General features: G+C 31.7%; 1 protein-coding gene and 1 pseudogene across 1 annotated transcript; both read right to left on the reverse strand.

Moving 5' to 3' along the window:
• Positions 1-11830: 11830 nt before the first annotated feature.
• On the reverse strand, positions 11831-12737 carry LOC110648669 (aspartic proteinase CDR1-like; annotated as a pseudogene).
• Positions 12738-14113: 1376 nt separating this feature from the next.
• On the reverse strand, positions 14114-19719 carry LOC131177482 (aspartic proteinase CDR1-like). Its single transcript, XM_058142498.1, has 5 exons — positions 19461-19719; positions 19027-19377; positions 18703-18780; positions 18106-18198; positions 14114-15393 (listed from the first exon to the last, which is right to left on the reverse strand). Exons 1-5 carry the CDS (start codon positions 19717-19719, stop codon positions 14114-14116), a joined length of 2061 nt encoding a protein of 686 aa, XP_057998481.1.
• Between the last annotated feature and the right edge of the window lie 1682 nt (positions 19720-21401).

Below are 21401 nucleotides of genomic sequence, written 5' to 3' on the forward strand. Positions count from 1 at the left end.
CAATTTCAATAATTGATGATAATTATAACAAGTTACCTAATTATTAGATTTTTTTTTAATGTTTTATTACATTTATAAAAAAGAAAACTAAAATTGAGATTAAAAAAAATAAATTTATAAAATAGATTTGAGTATTTACAAAAATATATAAATCTATAATAAGTTATTTTTTAAAGGCTGAGAGATAAAACTACAAGAAAATAAGAAAACTAAATATAAATACTAAATTACTCATCTTGTTCTAAAATTTAACAATTGAATTAATTTTTTTTTAATCTTTTCTGTTTAACCTTCCATTTATCTTCTCTATGGGTTACTATTCCAAAGGACAAATGAATAAATAATTTTTAAGTATTTTTAAGAGTACAAAGAGAATAAAAATTAAAATAATTTTTTCTTTTTATTTAAGTTAAAATTTAAGGAGGATAAATATTATTTAAATGGGTAAATATTAAATTTTAAGAGAAAAATTTTTTAAATTTAACACTTTTAAAAATAATATTTTTTAAAAGAAAAAAAAAATCACCCCCTTAGATTCAAGGTGGCTTCGCCGCTGAATAAGCTAGAGTATTTTCATATTTTATCCATTATAAAAAAAAATTAAGTCTCTAATTAAAATCCAGTAAGATTAGTCACATTAAAATAAATAAATAATTGATTAATTTTATTTATATAAATTGAAGTTCATTAACATTATTTAGAGAGTATAATTAGTTTTTTTGTTTTCATTTTTAAAGATGCAAAAAGTATTGATTTATATATTTATTAAATATTAATTGTTATAAATTCATTGGATGTAAGAAATTTTTACATAAAAAATTATAAATTTTATTTTATAATCAAAGATAATTTATAAAGTCTAGATAAATAAATTTTAATTATAAAATTATACTAAATATAAACTATATGTAATTTAAGTAAATTATGTATATTTTAAATTGTATTATATATAAAACAATGATTTATTTTTAAATAAATTTTAGTTAAAATTCATTTAAAATAAATTTTAGATTTGTAATTATTCTAACTAAGTATTATGTGAATTATTATTCGATTTATGAACTTCATTAAATAAAAGAAAGTTGAAAATCAATGATATGTGTAGTTAATTTTTGAAAAAAAAAAACTCTGAATATTAATCAATGGAAAAGATAAGAAGATTCTGAAATCACATCTTGGTACGGTCAAGTGGCTTAAAAGAAAGAGTTTTCTTAGGGAAGGCAAAAGTTTCCAGCCGATCAGTTTCGCTAATCATCTTTTTTTTTTTTTTTTTTAATTTTTATTCTGTTCTGATTTTGATTTGTGAGGGGTGTGGATGGGATGGGATGATTTTCTTTTCGTCCCAAAATCTTGTAATCCGCTCTATAATAATATATTTTTATTTTTTATTAAAAATATATAAATATATTATTAAAATAATATATTAAATTTATATTTTTAATTATATTTTATTTTTTAATAAATAAATTTATATTATATATTAATAAATTAAAATAAGAAAAATAAAAAGAAAATTTCTCCGACAAAACTCGCCTAACCATGCACCCAAAGAAGAACGCTTGGCTGACCATAAACTCTTATGGGGCGGGATGAGAGGAGCGATTTCTGTCCAGACCCACCCGTTGATATTCTTAAGTTTTCTTTCTAAGGTCATACCCAATCAAGAAGTTTTTTCCCAAATATTGAAGGGAGAGTAGGAGGTCCCAGGTTAAAAGTACAGTATAAAATATCATCTGAAGCATTAACAAATGTGTTGACAGGTTTCGGCTTCACATTTGTACCTGTGAAGTGGGCTGTGATTTCTGGTATCTTGAGAAGTAGGAGAGCTTGGGAACTCCGGTGGGTTCATTGACTCGCTGGCCGTCGCTCACTCTATTTACTTTTGATGCTAATTCTGAGAAAAACTTTGGTGGAACTAGTGTCATCAAGTTTCCAGTGTCCATGATAGTGTTTTTATTGTCCCAAAATAGTTTAATAGGGGGGGTGAATTGGACTTAAACATTTTTTCAGCCCTTACTTCTAGCCTAATAAAAAATTATGACTTTGTTCAACTAGGTGCTCCTATATATATGATGAAAGTGATATGTGTTTCAAGAATGTGTCCCTAAATTGCAATTCAAGTCCCATTCAATATTTATAGCAATTTTTGACATAGCATGCATAACAAAATATTCAACTAATTTCTCAATCTACTCAATATATCTTCAAGTATATCAATTCAATCTATTCAATCAACATTCAATATTATGCATAAAAATTAAATTATACAAAAGTAAAGAGATTAAGGTTAGAGAAATCAAACACAATGATTTTTATAGTGATTCGGCTTAACTAGCCTACATCCATTCTCTCAAAGAACCCTCTTTGAGTCTTCTCTCCACTATTTGCTATTTTAAAGGCAAAAGAACAAAAGCCCTTTACAAATTCTTCAACACCAAGCTTTTACCAAGGTAGCTTGAACCCTTAACAAGTGCTATCTCAAGCACTTACACTCACAAGCTTCAATAGGTGCTTGTACAACCTCTCTTAAATGCAATTTAATGTTTTAACACTCACTCTCACTCAATATAAATCAAACTATAAAGAAGAGATGAGTTGATTTGCCAATGGTAGCTCAAACACTTTAAAGATCTTGAATAAAAGTAATAAATAAAAAATCAAGATTGGAGTGCAATTGTAAGCTTTCACCAAGTGTAAAATGAAGTAAAGAAAGTGTATTTATAGTCTCAAATCATTTTAGACTGTTTGAAATCTTTTTGGAACATTACACACTCTATTCTAGGCAAAATAGCCATTATTTTATCTTTTTGTACGAAGTAAAGTAACTCTGATCATTTAGCAAACTAATGAAATTTTTTGCAACAGTAGCAAACTAGTTAGCAAACTATAATTTTAGCAAAAACATTAGCAAATTAATATTTTAGTAAACAAGTTAACAAACTAATTTACCAGATGCCTGTTTCAAATTGTAATCTTTAAAAATCTAATTTAGACCTTAAGAGAAATATATATTCCAATGGCAATATCCAAGGTTATGATGAGAGAAAATTTTATAAAATAATTGAAAGAGAAATTATTTTTGAGCTCTAATTGACTAAAACTTTCATATATTCTTTTTACACAAATTCTAAGACTCAATTCCTAACTCTATGACTTTCATACCTTCAACTTGAGTTTTAGCTTTCATAATCTTGTTCTTTCTCAACTTAGATTCATCTTGAGATGCCTTTGAATGCCCTTCCTCCTTAGATGCAACTTCAAAGATTCTTCATAAATAAGAGAAAGAATCTACACATCACTTGAAATTGAGTTAGATAGATTCTAGTTGAGTTTTGTTATCATCAAAATCAATGCTCATTTTGAGCTACACGGACTCAACAATCTTCCCCTTTTTTATGATGACAAAACTCAATTGAATCATCAATCAAGAATAAATAAAAGTGTGCGAAAGTTTATGTATAACCAAGCATGTTAGTATGCGGGAATTACTCCCCCTAAATGTATGCACACAAGTTTAAAAGATAAAAGTATTAATAGCTATACAAGACTCCCCCTGAATTTATGCTACAAAAAAATATTCATAAGATATCCACAATTTCAATATGCAAAATGTTAAACTTAATAGTTTGCACACATAAGCCACAATAGTTTGCATACACACTTCTAAAACATAAGCATACATCCATTCTCTCAAAACAAAAGCACACATCCATTCTCCCCCTTTTTGTCATCAACCAAAAAGGAAATAAGAGATATTAATCCAAAAAGAACCAAGTAAGCACAAACTGAAAAACAGTAAAGTGAACAGTAGCAAACTGAAAAACCATCTAACAATAGTAGGAAACATATTAGTAAACTAAAAAAGCAGGTCATTATCTAAACATTAAGTCTTTTGCTCCTTCGAACAGCTTTGGAAGGCACTATCTTCTTCTTGGAAGGTTTGGCAGCAGGTGGCTGAGAAACTTGGACAACTAAAGTATCATGCTCTTGTGATTCATCCTCATCAGATTGGCTTTGGAGAGCAGCAGCCAGACACTAATATGGATTGGTCACTGTAGACTTAACTCATTTCTTACTCCTATTAGCTTGAGAAGCTTCAGCTGCAGAAAGTTCAGGTGGAGCACTCTCCTGCTGATCCTTTAGAGAATCTTCCTTCTTCTGTGTAGACTCAACTACAAGTTCTACAATTTGTTCACTTTCAAGTTCAACAGTAGGTTCAACTTCAAGTTTTACAACCTGTTCACTTTCATGCTCAACAGCAACAATAGACTCACCAAGCCCAGTGCCTCCACACTCAACATTACCATGATCAAATGCACTACCATCATGAGTAGGAGGATCACCTGCATGTGCATCAGTTTCAACTCTGGTTGCAAAATCAGTTCCCTGTGCCTGCTTAAGATCTGCAATCTATTTCTTTAACTCCTCATTTTGAGTAAGTAAATGACTTACTTTGTAATTAACAATATATACAAATTCCCTTAGAAGTTCAATAGACTGATTTGATGTACTGAATTTCTCATTAATAAATGTTCTTAGTCCTTGAAGCTCATTTATAATCTCACTTTTGAAATTTGAATCAACTTTGGCTTTAGAAGATCCACCTTTTTCAAAACGTTTCTTTCTGCCATCATTATCAAAATGAATTTCTCTAAGCACAATTAAATATGCCCTAGAACTCTCCTTAGAGACATTTATATCCAATTCTCTAAACAAGGTAGTTAAGAGGTGCGCATATGGTAATTTACCAATTCCATAAGCTTGACACATATTTTTGAAAATCAAATAGGCCAAATTCATTCTCACTTTGTTAACAATATGCCACATGATGCACATATCTAAATAACTTAAATATCCATAGCTGCCAGATTTAGGATAAAATATATAATCCACCATACTGTGAATAATCTTAATGTGCTGAAGGGCTTTAGTGCTAGTGGATTTTTCACTAGTGGCAGTGTTGGCAGGAAACACTTCACTCTCAAATTCAGTCAAATTAAAACCTGGAACTCTAGCAACATCTCTATGAGCAGAAATTCTATTTCCATCATTCGGCAATTTTAAGGCTTTGGCAATCAACTCAACAGAAACCACATACAATTTGTCATTCAAAGAAACCTTATATCTGTCTTCTTCATAGACAACTTTTAAAGTTCTATAAAATTCTTAGACTAGTCTTGGATAATAAACATCAGTGCATTCACACACAGTCAGCCATTCTTGAAATTTAAAGAGTTCCTTAAATTGAAAATCAACCTGATCAAAATTGTCCCATTTTATGAACTTACAGTCTAGAAGCGCTTTGTCAACAAGAGAACCCGATGATTTTGAAGCACCCTATTCATGTTGAATGTCAATCCCATGCACTTTCCTTCCCCTTTTCTTTTCTCGTGTCACATCACGGCAAGTTCTATTTCCTCATATGAAGCAGAGGATACAGTGTTGGAATCAATTTCTGGTGTTTTCCTCTTTTCTTTCAATTTCTTCTTTAAGGCAGCAGCTGGGAGTTCTTCAGATGAAGAGGAGGACGACGAGGCTGCGGTTGGGGTTTTTCTTTTGGTGCGAGCCATGGATGGCGAATCAGAAGCAGTGAGGAATCGGAAATTTAAAATGGGTTTCGGCGTAATGAGAAATGAATGAGGGAGTAGAGAGTGAGAGAGGCGCTTGATGAAGATGGGTCAGTATAATGAAGAAAAATTTGATAAAGAAAAAAAAAAGGGTAAGATTGGTACCAAGAAACAATAAAAAAAGGTGAGAGAGGAGTCGGGTATGGCGAGGTAGAGAGAAATAAAATGGTGATGGGTTGAAGATTTCGTGTAGCAATGGGTATATTTGAGAAGATGTAAAATTGATTTTAGGCACGCAATAGTAGCATACAACTTAGTAAACTAATTTTCACGAGTACAAAAATAAGTTAGCTACTGTTATATAGAGTTTTCTTAGCAAATTAATATCACAGAAAATTACTCACAAATTAGACAACATGAAAATGTATTAAATCTATATAAATTGAATTTTAAGCAAGTGGTTCACTCATGCCAATTTCCCTTCTAATTTTGCAAAAGGTTTCCTCATTAAGTGGTTTTGTAAAAATATCTGCAAGTTGATTTTCAGAAGCAACAAACTCAATTTTGATATCTCCATTTTGAATATGATCTCTAATAAAATGGTGTCTGATCTCAATATGTTTTATTCTTGAATGTTGGACTGGATTTCAATATGTTTTGTTCTTGAATGTTGGATTGGATTTTTGATCAACTTTGTGGCACTTGTGTTGTCACACCTAATTAGAACAAAGATTATATTTTAAACCAAAATCTTCCAATTGTTGTTTCATCCATAAATTTTGACCAACACAACTACTAGCAGTTATATATTCAGCTTTAGCTGTAGACAGAGCCACTAAAGTTTGTTTCTTACTGTGCCAAAAAACTAGTGCAAAACCAAGAAATTGACAAGTACAAGTACTTTTTTCTATCCAATCTACTTCCAGCAAAATCTGAATCACTATAACCAACAAGATCGAATGATTCACATTTTGGATACTATAAACCAATTGAGTGTGTGCCAATGAGAAATTTGAAGATTCTTTTAACTGCACTTATATGAGATTCTTTTGGACATGATTGAAATCTTGCACACAAATAAACACTAAAATGTATGTCTAGTCCAGATGCAGTAAGATACAAGAGAGAGCCAATCATACCGCTTTAAAGCTTTGTATCTACTTCTTTACCTTTTTCATCATTGTCCATTTTAATTGTTGAACTCATAGGAGTCCCAAAGCTCTTCAAATCTTCCATTTTAAATTTCTTCAACATATGCTTGATGTACTTTGATTGATTTATGAAGATGCCATCTTTCATTTGCTTAATTTGAAGTCCAAGGAAGAATGTGAGCTCCCCTATCATGCTCATCTCAAATTCATTCTGCATAATCTTAGAGAATTTCTTGCAAAGAGATTCTTTAGTAGTACCAAAAATTATATCATCAACATATATTTGCACAATGAGCATATTATTATAATGTTTTTTAACAAAAAGTGTTGTGTCCACTTTGCCTCTTTGGAAATCATTTTGTAAAAGGAATTTACTAAGCCTTTCATACTATACTCTAGGAGCTTGTTTTAAACAATATAAGGCTTTAGTAAGTTTATAAACATAATTTGGATGCTCATGATTTTCAAAGCCTAGAGGTTGTGCAACATACACTTCCTCATCAATATAACCATTTAAAAATGCACTCTTAACATCCATTTGATAAAGCATAAAATTCTTGTAACATGCAAAGGCACACAACATTCTAATAGCTTCAATTCTAGCAACCGGAGCAAAAGTTTCATCAAAATCAATACCTTCCTCTTGGTTGTAGTCTTAAGCCATTAGTCTAGCTTTGTTTCTAATAACATTGCCTTTTTCATCCATTTTGTTTCTAAAAACCCATTTAGTACTAATAATTGAATGATTTTTGGGTTTAGGAACAAAATTCCAAACCTTGTTTCTCTCAAATTGATTGAGTTCTTCTTGCATGGCAAGAATCCAACTTTCATTAGTTTGAGCATCTTCAAAACATTTAGGTTCAATTTGTGAAACAAAGACAACATTACCAAAATATTTTCTCAATTGTGCTCTAGTCATCATCCTTTAAGATGGATCATCAATGATGTCTTCTTTGGGATGATTTCTATCGAATCTCCATTCTTTAGGTAAATCTTCATGTTGGGGTTCATACACTTGTAATTCTTCTAGATTTGACATTTCTTCATTGATTTGATCATTGTTGTCATTATGGACGTCTGTTGTGGTATCTCCTTGAGTTTCTTCAACTTTGTCATCATTTTGTTCCATTTCTTGATTTGATTTTACATTTTCTTTTCCAAACACCTGCTCATTATTATCATAAAAAATATCTTTCCTTCTAATATAAGGGTTAGCCTCATCAAACAAAACGTGAATAGTTTTCTCAATAACTAATATTCTTCTATTAAATACTCTATATGCTTTACTCTTTGTTGAGTACCCAAGAAAGATTCCTTCATCGAATTTAGCATCAAATTTCTTCAAGTTATCCTTCTTGTTATTTAAGATATAGCACTTACATCCAAATGCTCTGAAACATGAAATATTTGGTTTTCTTCCTTTCCAAAGCTCATAGGGGGTCTTTTTCAAAATTGGTTTAATCAAAATTCTATTCAACATATAGCAAGAAGTATTGATAGCTTCAGCCCAAAAATACTTTGCAAATTATTTTCATTCAACATGGTTCTAATCATCTCTGCAAAGTCCTATTTTTCCTTTCTAAAACCTCATTTTGTTGTGGAGTTCTAGGAGTTGAAAAGTTATGGTTAATTCCATATTAATCACAATATTCTTCAAATAAATGATTTTCAAATTCAGTTCCATGATCACTCCTTATAGATGTGATGCAAAAACCTTTTTCATTTTGAACCATTTTACTAAAAGAGGTGAATTTCTCAAAAGTTTTATCTTTATGAGTAAGGAAGAATGTCCATGTATATCTTGAATAGTCATCAACAATAACTAAAGCATATGTCTTCCCACCAAGACTAGCAGGAAACACAGGACCAAACAAATCAAGATGAAGCAATTCTAATGGCCTAGTAGTAGAAACAATATTTTTAGATTTAAAAGATGCTCTAGTATGCTTTCCTAATGCACATGCCCTACGTTGAAATTCATTTTGATAATTAATCTTAGGAAGACCTTTAACAAGTTCTTTCTTAGACAATTTTGAGAGTGTATGCATACTTGCATGTCCTAATCTTCTATGCCATAAATAACTAAAATTATCAAAAGATACTAGACACCATGATTAGTTTCAAAAGTTATTCATGTCAAGCAAGTGAACATTATTAGATTTATTGGCAATGAACAATGTGTCATTATCTAGGTTATTGATTGTACAATGAAAAGAAGTGAACTTTACCTCAAAACTTTTATCACAAAGTTGGCTTACACTTAGCAAGTTGTATTTTAAATCTTTAACAAGTGACACATCTTTAACGCAAGGTTTGGTTCCAATTGTGCCATTTCCAATTATTTTTCCTTTTCCTTTATCTCCAAATTTCACATGTCCTCCATCTACCATTGTGATTTTTGAAAACTTGTCATTTTCACCGATTATGTGTTTTGAACAACCACTATCTATATGCTATTTTTCACTTTTCTTCATCCCTTTAAAATAAACCTCATTATCACTTTTCTCTTCCTTTTGTGAACTTTCGACTTTCTCTTCAAATGCCATCATACAAAAATGAGCAGTCTCTTTGTTACTTGATTTATCATTTGAAGATTCTTCACTGTTGCTCCATACAACTTTCATAGCTTTCTTGCTCTTTTCTTCTTTTCCTTTCTTCTTTTTGAGCAATGGACATTTGGGCTTGATATGTCCTAGTTTTTGACACTCATAACATACAATTTCTTTTTTTGATTCCTTGAAATGTTTATCCTTGGGAGTATACTTTTTCAAGAATTTCTTGTATTTACTTCCTCCCTTCTTCAGAGCTTTTTTGAATTTTCTTGCAAGCATAGCCATTTCATCATCATCATCACTTGAAGCACTTGAGTTGTCACTTGAGTCAACTTTAAGGACAACTCCTTTCTTCTTCTCTTCATCCTTATTTGACTTGAGAGCAATGCTTTTCTTCTTCTTTTGCTCATTTTCAACTTCATCTTTTTTATATACCATCTCATGTGCAATAAGAGATCCGATAAGCTCATCACAGGTGAATGTTCTACAATCCTTGGTGTCTTAGATAACTGTAGTCTTTGCTTCTTAAGACTTTGGAAGTGATCTAAGGATTTTCTTCATAAGTTCAGCTTCCTCAAATCATTTACCAAGTGCTTTGAGGAGATTGACAAGATCTGTAAACCTTGTACTTTTATCTGTAATTGATTCACCTGGTTTCATCTCAAATAGCTCATAATCTCGGATAAGGAGGTTTGCTTTGGATTCCTTAACGACTTCAAGGTTATCCCAAATTTCCTTAGCAGTTTGACATCTTGAAACATGATTGTATTCATTAAGGTCAAGTGAGCAATGCAAAATATTAATAGCTTTAGCATTTACAAAAATTTTCTTCCAATCATTGTCATCATATTCATCTTCATTTTTAGGAACTTTAGTGTTTCCTTGACCATTTTTTTGAGGAATATATGGACCATTTTTAATAATTTTCCATGCATCAATATCCACAGATTGTATGAAATTTCTCATTCTAACTTTCCAAAATGAGTAATTAGTGCTATTGAAAAATGGTGGTCTAGTAATTGAGTAGCCTTCAGCTAGTGGTGCGGGTATACCGGCAGTGTTGCTAGATGAACCAGCCTTTGGGGATCACTCCAAGGTTGTGACACCTTAAGCAAGAGAGACAAGCTCTGATACCAATTTGTTGTCCCAAAATAGTACAAGAGGGGGGTGAATTGGACTTAAACAATTTTTCGGCCCTTGCTTATAGCCTAATAAAAAATTGTGACTTTGTTCAACTAGGTGCTCCTATATATATATAGTGAAAGTAATATGTGTTTCAAGAATCTGTTCCTAAATTGTAATTCAAGTCTCACTCAATATTTATAGCAATTTTTGACATAGCCTGCATCACAAAATATTTGACTAATTTCTCAATCTACTCAATATATCTTCAAGTATATCAACTCAATCTATTCAATCAACATTCAATATCATGTATAGAAATTAAATTACACAAAAGTAAAGATATTAAGATTAGAAAAATCAAACAAAATGATTTTTATAGTGGTTCAGCTTAACTAGCCTACATTCACTCTCTCAAAGAACCCTCTTTGAGTCTTCTCTCCACTATTTGCTCTTTTAAAGGCAAGAGACCAAAATCTCTTTACAAATTCTTCAACACCAAGTTTTTACCAATGTAGCTTGAACCCTTAACAAGTGCTATCTCAAGCACTCACACTCACACTCACAAGCTTCAATAGGTGCTTGTATAACCTCTCTTAAATGCAATTTAATGTTTTAACACTCACTCTCACTCAATACAAATTAAACTATAAAGAAAAGATGAGTTGATTTGCCAATGGTAGCTCAAACACTTTAAAGCTCTTGAATAAAAGTAATAAATAAAAAATCAAGATTGGAGTGCAATTGTAAGCTTTCATCAAGTGTAAAATGAAGTAAAAAAAGTGTATTTATAGTCTCAAATTATTTTAGACTGTTTGAAACCTTTTTGGAATATTACACTCTCTGTTCTAGGCAAAATAACCATTATTTTGTCTTTTTATACGAAGTAGAGTAACTTTGATAATTTAGCAAACTAATAAAATTTTTTGCAACAGTAGCAAACTAGTTAGCAAACTATAATTTTAACAAAAACATTAGCGAACTAATATTACAAGTTAGCAAACTAATTTACCAGATGTCTGTTTCAAATTGTAATATTTAAAAATCTAATTTAGACCTTAAGAGAAATATATATTCCAATGGCAATATCTAAGGTCATGATGAGAGAAAACTTTATAAAATAATTGAAAGAGAAATTATTTTTGAGCTCCAATTAACTAAAACTTTCATCTATTTTTTTTTACACAAATCCTAAGACTCAATTCCTAACTCTATGACTTTTATACCTTCAACTTGAGTATTAGCTTTCATAATCTTGTTCTTTTTCAACTTAGATTCATCTTGAGATGCCTTTGAATATCCTTCCTCCTTCTATGCAATTTCAAAGATTCTTCATGAATAAGAGAAAGAATCTACATATCACTTGAAATTGAGTTAGATAAATTCTAATTGAGTTTTGTTATCATCAAAATCAATACTAATTTTGAGCTACACAGGGTCAACAGTTTCCCTCACTAGATTCATGGGAAGAATCCCCAAATTTTATTCTCTTGTTTCCTACACTCATTGCTTCTAGTATCACATAGCAGTAGGTGTCAGGTTTCTTGGAAATTAAAGGGGGTGGTTTGAACTCCTTCTCCTGAAACCACCGCATTGATTCCAAAATTCAGTTTGCTTGAATTTGTGGTAGTGGTGGTGTATGGCACCAAACAGTCGGAGAATTTGCTACCTCCAAGGTCAATGATGCCTGAAACTTTGGGAGAAAAATTATTTCCACTGTTCTTATGTCCACAACCAATGATAGCATTTGGGAGAATAGCGTAACCCAGTTGTAGAAGCCATGGTGATAATATCAGTAGCAAGATTTCCGGTAGTTATGGAAAAGTCTCCATAAGTATTCAAGTATTTGCAAGCCCCATTATTATTGCATCCAGAAGGGCAAAAAGATTGTTTGATTCTGCGACATTTGACTGAATTGCACGGTATGTCTGCATTTTTTAGTGAAGAATTCGGAGCAAAAAGAGTATATTCTTGATCAAAACAGTGATCACAAGGCTTGCATCGAGTCCATACAAGGTCACTTATGGCTTCAATGTCCACAGGAGGTGTGCCAAGTGAATATTTGATGAGACACCCAGGTAGAAGGATATCTCAGACTGCACAACTTTGTTGGGGAATTTTCTTGCTAATTTATAACGTGTAATACGAGCGACAGATCGGTGCAAAGCGTTAGCTAAACGTTGCAGGGGAGTTTCATCAGGATTGTAGAATGGAGATTTTGGTAAATCCCAGTTAATCAGTTCTATACTAAAGCCATGGCCACGTTTAGAAGCATCCATGGAGGCTAAACTAGAGATACAAAGTAGTGTAATAATGGCTAAAGCTGCAGAGGCTCCTCTTGCCATGACTAAACACAGAGAGAGAGAGAGAGAGAGAGAGAGAAAGAGAAAGGGAGGGAAGGTGAAGATGTTAGTGAGTTGGGTTTTATATATATATATATATATTGGAGGACGTGCTTTCCACACAAGTAAATGTTATGAGCTATGGGTAATACAGAGACAAAATGAGCCGTGGCTAACCATTGAAATTTGTGTTTCCTTTGGTGCAGTTACTTTCATTAGTTAATTTTGGTTTGACAGACTTGGACTTTTCATTACTTGTTCTGTAATTCTTTTTTAAAAATCTTAGTTGTCCTGTAATTAGTTTTGACTTGAATTTAAGAATTTGGACATTTTATGTTTGATGGTAAGATTAGCCTTTTTGTTAATTATAAAGAATCCTCCTATGGAGATTAAACAATCTTTCTTTTCTCTTTCCTTCTTTCTTAATTTTGTTTTTAGCAAAAAAATTTAGGAGATTGAAGACTTATTTAGTAGCACAAAAAACAAAACAATAGAGAAATTTGTTATTCAAGATTCAAAAATATTAAAAAGCTAATATTAGATTAATTAGGAATAATCTAGTTGGTTTTCTTATACCCTAAAAATATAAAAAAGTGAAAAAATTTCGAATTTTAGTCTAGTTATTATTCACATTCTTTATGATGAAAAAGAGAGGACTAATAATCTATTTTAAATAGATGTAATAATATATATGTGTATACTAGTTAAAGAATAACAAATGGCTCTCAGGTCCTTGATTAAATGAAGAAATAATATTGGGGAAATGAAGTTACAATACCCGAAAATTAACCTGTAAGACCATATGATTATATAAATTAATTAGAGAGAAATTGGTTTTAATATTTCTGATAGGATTGAAAGCCGACCTGACTTACAAAGCAACCAAGAGAATAATAACTAGAACATTATATTGCCAAGAAACTAAATAAAATCAGTTAAAGGAATCTTTCACAATCAAACTTGATAACAAAGAGTTCATCATCTGTTACAAGCTACCAAATAAACCAGCTATTCCTTATAAACATATATTATATAAAATGGCAAATCAATAAGAGATTGAAACATGTACCGTTATAGTTAATTGACTTATATATACCTGTTCGCTTCTTATTAATTTATCATTTCATATGTTGACTATCATACGTGAAATCAATATTAAATGGTAAATCAATAAGAGATTGAAATATGCACCCTTATAGTTAATTGACTTATATATATCTGTTCACTTCTTATTAATTTATCATTTCATATGTCGGCTATTATACATGAAATCACCACTGTATCACATTATTTCTCAAGGTTAATGTGTCATTCCTATGAAGGAATGTGAAGAGCTTATTAACACATAAAAACCTAAATTTAACAGATAACCCACTAAATTACTCAGTGGTGCAATCAGTTGGCTTAAAGGACACGGTTTTCCCTTCAAGATCATATCCTATCAAGAAGTTCGTCTGCGCTACGTTACCAAATATTGCAATTTGACTATTAGGCACAAAAGCAAGACAAGTAACATCATCAGAAACTGGAAGAAATGTGTTTAGAGGTTGCAGCTCCAAATCTGCACCAGTGAAATGGGCTGTCAATGTAGGAATATTTAGATCAGATTGAATACTATAGCAGAGACTGAAAGTGCCGGTGGGGTCATTGGCGCGTTGTCCACGGATCACATTATCAACTGCTGAAGACAAATCTGAGAAAAAGTCTTCTGGGACTAACGTCAATGTGGTTCCAGAATCAATAATAATGTTTCCGGTTCCAGGGGTAGAACTAGGAAATTCTACTCTTTGGTGTCCAACACTTATAGCCTCCAGTGTCAGAAAGTAGAAGGTTTTAAGAATTTGGAAGGTTAATGGGGTCGACTGGACTCCTGTTCCTGAAACCACCGCATTGCTTCCAAAATTCAACTTGCTTGAGTTTGCTGTTGCTGGCACCAAACAGTAGGAAAATTTGCCACCAATGGTAGAACCCAGTTGAGAAACAAGGGAAACAGAACCACCTCCAAGTCCAACAATGCCTGAACCTTCGGGTCCAAAGGTTCCTCTATCGTTATGTCCACAACCAATTATAGAATTAGGGAAAGACACAGGGGGGCCACTTGTAGAATCCAAGGTGATGGTCTCAGCTGCAAGATTTCCATTAGTGAAGGAGCCGTCTCCATAAGAAGCCTCATAATGGCAAATCCCATCACTGTCACAATCTTTGGTTCCACTCGTTGTTGTACATTGTCTTGAAGAGCAGGAGAAGTCTCTATAAGTTGAGGAAGATTTTGGATTAAAAAGAGGAACATTTTGTTGATAACAATTACTGCAGGGCTCACATTGTGTCCATATAAGGTCACTGCCTGTGTCTGCTATGGCTAGAATTTCAAAAGGTGGTGTGCCAATTGAAATTCTCATGAGATAATCACCTTGGTTTGAGAATACATCAGACTCTGCGGCTTTGGTAGATATTTGACTTTCAGGGCTAAAATGATGGACACGGCTTATCGATCGACGAAAAGCATTAGCCAAGCGTTGAGTGCGAGTTTCTTCAGGATTGTAGAAGGGAGAGTTTGGTGAGTCTCTGTTAATTAGTTCCACACTAAAGCCCTGGCTAGGTTTAGAGGCAGCATCAAAGGAGACTAAACAAGAGAGACAAAGTGCAAAAATGGCTAAAGCTGCAGAGGTTGCCATGAAAAAAGAATGGTTATGGAGATTTAGATTAGAGATGATGAAAATGATTAAATCTATTGGGTCGTATATATAGGTGGAGATCACCAGTTTATTAGAGTTTACTAGAAAATCAACAGAAGAGATTTGCGGTGTTGTTACCATAGAACATAAATAGCCTTTAATGTTATATATATATTAGCTGTAACTATTGAATGTTCATTTTCAATTTGAAGAAATTACAATTATTTCCTTTCATGGCTAAATTTTTTACTTCTTGTATCGTATGAGATGATATCATAAATCTTTTCAAATTAATATTTACATATAAACCAAGAATTCAAATTTACTAAGAATTTTTATTTTTTTTTAACTTATTTTTCTTTTTTCTTTTTTTTTTTCTGTGGAAATTACTTATTTTTCTTTGTTGTAAGGATTCCCATCTATTTTTGAGTTGAAAAAGAAAAATCTCATTTGTCATGTTAATTTTTGAATTGAAAATTTGACATTTTAAGTAAGAAAGGCTATTGATAATTTTTATTGATGATATAATTCATGCGAAATTTATTATTATTAATCATTTTTTTCCTTACACATTATCACCTCCTAAATAAGTGTAAATTCTTTATCAGGTTTTTTGAAAATTAAAATTTCACAAAATTTAATTGATTTTTTTTGTCAATTTTTATATTTGTAAATATAATAAGTGAAAGAAATTTAAATTTTTTTACCTTAAAAAAATTATTTTAAAAGAAATTATATAATTGTGTGAAAATTTAATTTAATTCTTTTCTTGCATATGATTTTTTTCTAAAGATAGCTTGTTTAAATTTAGCCTGAATTTCCAATTTTTTTATGTGAATATTACTAATTCTACTTAAGCCAGATTTTTCTTCTAAAATTGCATGTTCTTCCCCTTTTTATTTTCTTTTAATAAGGATTAATTTGATAATTAGGTGAGTTGCATGGACAATGAAAAATGATCAGTTGTTTATTTAATGATTATCTGTCCTTATATTTTGTGACTATTTTTTGCTTGTAATCTTACATTCACAATACTTTTCATATATGGCCAAAATTAACGAATTTGGTTTTATGGATTCATGAATATTGATTGAAATTTCTAATGTTAAATATCTGTAATCCATGTGAACCTATTAGATTATGCCACTTCAACTATAAAAATTGATGGTATTTATAATCCAGTATTGATAACAGAATCCTTATTAAGATCATTACAAAACGTGTGGACGGATTCACTCATGAAATTCCTATTTAAATAGGATCTACACTAAAAAATAAAAACTTGTCGTTGCTAGTTATTAAGGACATCTAAAAAATATTCAGCTCTAAATATGGTTTTCAAATTAATTTCAAATTAATTTCTGACGCAACAGAAACACTATCGTGGACTCGCCGGCCGTCACTCACTCTGTTTACTTTTGATGCTAATTCTGAGAAAAACTTTGGTGGAACTAGTGTCATCAAGTTTCCAGTGTCCACGATAGTGTTTCTGTTGTCCCAAAATAGTCCAATAGTGGGGTGAATTGGATTTAAACAATTTTTTAGTCATTGCTTTTAGCCTAATAAAAAATTGTGACTTTATTTAACTAGGTGCTTCTATATATATAGTGACAGTGATATGTGTTTCAAGAATGTGTCCCTAAATTGCAATTCAAGTCTCATTCAATATTTATAGCAATTTTTGACATAGCATGCATCACAAAATATTCAACTAATTTCTCAGTCTACTCAATATATCTTCAAGTATATCAATTCAATCTATTCAATCAACATTCAATATCATGCATAGAAATTAAATTACACAAAAGTAAAGAGATTAAGGTTAGAGAAATCAAACACAATGATTTTTATAGTGGTGCGGCTTAATTAGCTTACATCCACTCTCTCAAAGAACCCTCTTTGAGTCTTCTCTCCACTATTTGCTATTTTAAAGGCAAGAGACCAAAAGCCCTTTACAAATTCTTCAACACCAAGCTTTACCAAGGTAGCTTGAACCCTTAACAAGTGCTATCTCAAGCACTTACACTCACAAGTTTCAATAGGTGCTTGTACAACCTCTCTTAAATGCAATTTAATGTTTTAACACTAACTCTCACTCAATACAAATTAAACTATAAAGAAAAGATGAGTTGATTTGCCAATAGTAACTCAAACACTTTAAAACTCTTGAATAAAAGCAATAAATAAAAAATCAAGATTGGAGTGCAATTGTAAGCTTTCATCAAATGTAAAATGAAGTAAAGAAAGTGTATTTATAGTCTCAAATCATTTTAGACTGTTTGAAACCTTTTTGGAACATTACACACTCTGTTCTAGGCAAAATAGCCATTATTTTATCTTTTTGTACGAAGTAGAGTAACTCTGATCATTTAGCAAACTAATGAAATTTTTTGCAACAATATCAAACTAGTTAGCAAACTATAATTTTAGCAAAAACATTAGCAAACTAATATTTTAGTAAACAAGTTAGCAAACTAATTTACCAGATGCCTATTTCAAATTGTAATCTTAAAAAAATTAATTTAGACCTTAAGAGAAATATATATTTCAATGGCAATATCCAAGGTCATGATGAGAGAAAATTTTATAAAATAATTGAAAGAGAAATTATTTTTGAGCTCTAATTGACTAAAACTTTCATCTATTCTTTTTACACAATTCCTAAGACTCAATTCCTAACTCTATGACTTTCATACCTTTAACTTGAGTCTTAGCTTTCATAATCTTATTCTTTCTCAACTTAGATTCATCTTGAGATGCCTTTGAGTGCCCTTCCTCTTTAGATGCAACTTCAAAGATTCTTCATGAATAAGAGAAAGAATCTACACATCACTTGAAATTGAGTTAGATAGATTCTAGTTGAGTTTTGTTATCATCAAAACTAATGCTCATTTTGAGCTACACGGACTCAACAATCTTCCCCTTTTTTATGATGACAAAACTCAATTGAATCATCAATCAATAATAAATAAAAGTGTGCATAAGTTTATGTATAACCAAGCATGTTAGTATGCGGGAATTACTCCCTCTAAATGTATGCACACAAGTCTAAAAGATAAAAGTATTAATAGCTATACAAGACTCCCCCTGAATTTATGCTACAAAAAAATATTCATAAGATATCCACAATTTCAATATGCAAAATGTTAAACTTATTAGTTTGCACACATAAGCCACAATAGTTTGCATACACACTTCTAAAACATAAGCATACATCCATTTTCAAAATATAAGCACACATCCATTCTCCCAAAACAAAAGCACACATCCTTGCTCTCAAAACAAAAGCACACATCCATTCTCCCCCTTTTTGTCATCAGCCAAAAAGGAAACAAGAGATATTAATCCAAAAAGAACCAAGAAAGCACAAACTGAAAAACAGTAAAGTGAACAGTAGCAAACTGAACAACTATCTATCTAAACATTAAGTCTTTTGCTCCTTCGAACAGCTTTGGAAGGCACTACTTTCTTCTTGGAAGGTTTGGCAGCAGGTGGCTGAGAAATTTGGACAGCTAAAGTATCTTGCTCCTGTGATTCATCCTCATCAGATTGGCTTTGGAGAGCAGTAGCTAGACACTAATATGGATTGGTCACTATAGACTTAACTCATTTCTTACTCCTATTAGCTTGAGAAGCTTCAGCTGCAGAAAGTTCAGGTGGAGCACTCTCCTGCTGATCCTTTAGAGAATCTTCCTTCTTCTGTGTAGACTCAACTACAGGTTCTACAATTTGGTCACTTTCAAGTTCAACAGTAGGTTCAACTTCAAGTTTTACAACCTGTTCACTATCATGCAGAACAACAGTAGTAGACTCACCAAGCCCAGTGCCTCCACACTCAACATTACCATGATCAAATGCACTACCATAATGAGTAGGAGGATCACCTGCATGTGCATCAGTCTCAACTCTGGTTGCAAAATCAGTTCTTTGTGCCTGCTTAAGGTCTGCAATCTGTTTCTTTAACTTCTCTTTTGAGTAAGTAAATGAAATACTTTGTAATTAACAATATCCACAAATTTCCTCAGAAGTTCAATAGACTGATTTGATGTACTGAATTTCTCATTAATAAATGTTCTTAGTCCTTGAAGCTCACTCATAATCTCACTTTTGAAATTTGAATCAACTTTGGTTTTAGAAGATCCACCTTTTTCAAAACGTTTCTTTCTGCCATCATTATCAAAATGAATTTCTCTAAGCACAATTAAATATGCCTTAGAACTCTCCTTAGAGACATTTATATCCAATTCTCTAAACAAGGTAGTTAAGAGATGTGCATATGGTAATTTACCAATTCCATAAGCTTTACACATATTTTTGAAAATCAAATAGGCCAAATTCATTCTCACTTTGTTAACAATATGCCACATGATGCACATATCCAAATAACTCAAATATCCATAGCTGCTAGATTTAAGATAAAATATATAATTCACCATACTGTGAATAATCTTAATGTGCTGAAGGGCTTTAGTGCTAGTGGATTTTTCACTAGTGGCAGTGTTGGCAGGAAACACTTCACTCTCAAATTCAGTCAAATTTAAACCTGGAACTCTAGCAACATCTCTATGAGCAGAAATTCTATTTCCATCATTCGGCAATTTTAAGGCTTTGGCAATCAACTCAACAGAAACCACATACAATTTGTCATTCAAAGAAACCTTAAATCTGTCTTCTTCATAGATAACTTTTAAAGTTCTATAAAATTCTTGGACTAGTCTAGGATAATAAACATCAGTGCATTCACACACAGTCAGCCATTCTTGAAATTCAAAGAGTTCCTTAAATTGAAAATCAACCTGATCAAAATTGTCCCATTTTATGAACTTACAGTCTAGAAGCGCTTTGTCAACAAGAGAACTTGATGATTTTGAAGCACCCTATTCATGCTGAATGTCAATCCCATGCACTTTCCTTCCCCTTTTCTTTTCTGGTGCTGTCACGGCAAGTTCTATTTCCTCAGATGAAGCGGAGGATACAGTGTTGGAATCAATTTCTGGTGTTTTCCTTTTTTCTTTCAATTTCTTCTTTAAGGCAGCAACTGGGAGTTCTTCAGATGAAGAGGAGGACGACGAGGCTGCGGTTGAGGTTTTTCTTTTGGTGCGAGCCACGGATGGCGAATCAGAAGTAGTGAGGAATCGAAAATTTAAAATGGGTTCCGACGCAATGGGAAATGAATGAGGGATTAGAGAGTGAGTGAGGCGCTTGATGAAGATGGGTCAGTATAATGAAGAAAATTTTGATAAAGAAAAAAAAAGGGTAAGATTGGTACCAAGAAACAATAAAAAAAGGTGAGAGAGGAGTCGGGTATGGCGAGGGAGAGAGAAATAGAATGCTGATGGGTTGAAGATTTCGTGTAGCAGTGGGTATATTTGAGAAGATGTAAAATTGATTTTTTCTTAAGTCTCGTGCTTTCCCTCTTCTAGTTTATTTTATTTCAATTTTATTTTTATTTTAATGCGTGTGTATATATATATATATATATATATATATATATATATATATATGATATAGAAAAATGTAAATGAGTAAGTGCATTGATTGGCGCACAGACACTTTTTAGCTTAAAATTTGAACAGCATACGACATAGCAAATTAATTTTAGGCACGCAACAGTAGCATACAACTTAGTAAACTAATTTTCACGAATACAAAAATAAGTTAGCTACTGTTATATAGAGTTTTCTTAGCAAATTAATATCACAGCAAATTACTCACAAATTAGACAACATGCAATTGTATTAAATATATATAAATTGAATTTTAAGCAAGTGGTTCACTCATTCCAATTTCCCTTCTAATTTTGCAAAAGGTTTCCTCATTAAGTGGTTTTATAAAAATATCTGCAAGTTGATTTTCAAAAGCAACAAACTCAATTTTGATATCTCCATTTTGAATATGATCTCTAATAAAATGGTGTCTGATCTCAATATGTTTTGTTCTTAAATGTTGGACTGGATTTCAATATGTTTTGTTCTTGAATGTTGGACTGGAT

The sequence above is a fragment of the Hevea brasiliensis genome, unplaced genomic scaffold, assembly GCF_030052815.1.
Source record: "Hevea brasiliensis isolate MT/VB/25A 57/8 unplaced genomic scaffold, ASM3005281v1 Scaf5, whole genome shotgun sequence".
NCBI classification, from domain to species: domain Eukaryota; kingdom Viridiplantae; phylum Streptophyta; class Magnoliopsida; order Malpighiales; family Euphorbiaceae; genus Hevea; species Hevea brasiliensis.

Coding starts and splice junctions, on each gene's coding strand:
- LOC131177482 (XM_058142498.1), bottom strand. CDS start 19,719: ATGTGTAAAGCTTATGGAATTGGTAAATTACCATATGCACATCTCTTA. Junction 18,781..19,026: donor AGCTTCTCAAGCTAATAGGA/GTAAGAAATGAG, acceptor ACTGTTTTTCAG/TTTGTGCTTTCTTGGTTCTT. Junction 15,394..18,105: donor AGCTAAGACTCAAGTTAAAG/GTATGAAAGTCA, acceptor CAACCTCTGCAG/CTTTAGCCATTTTTGCACTT.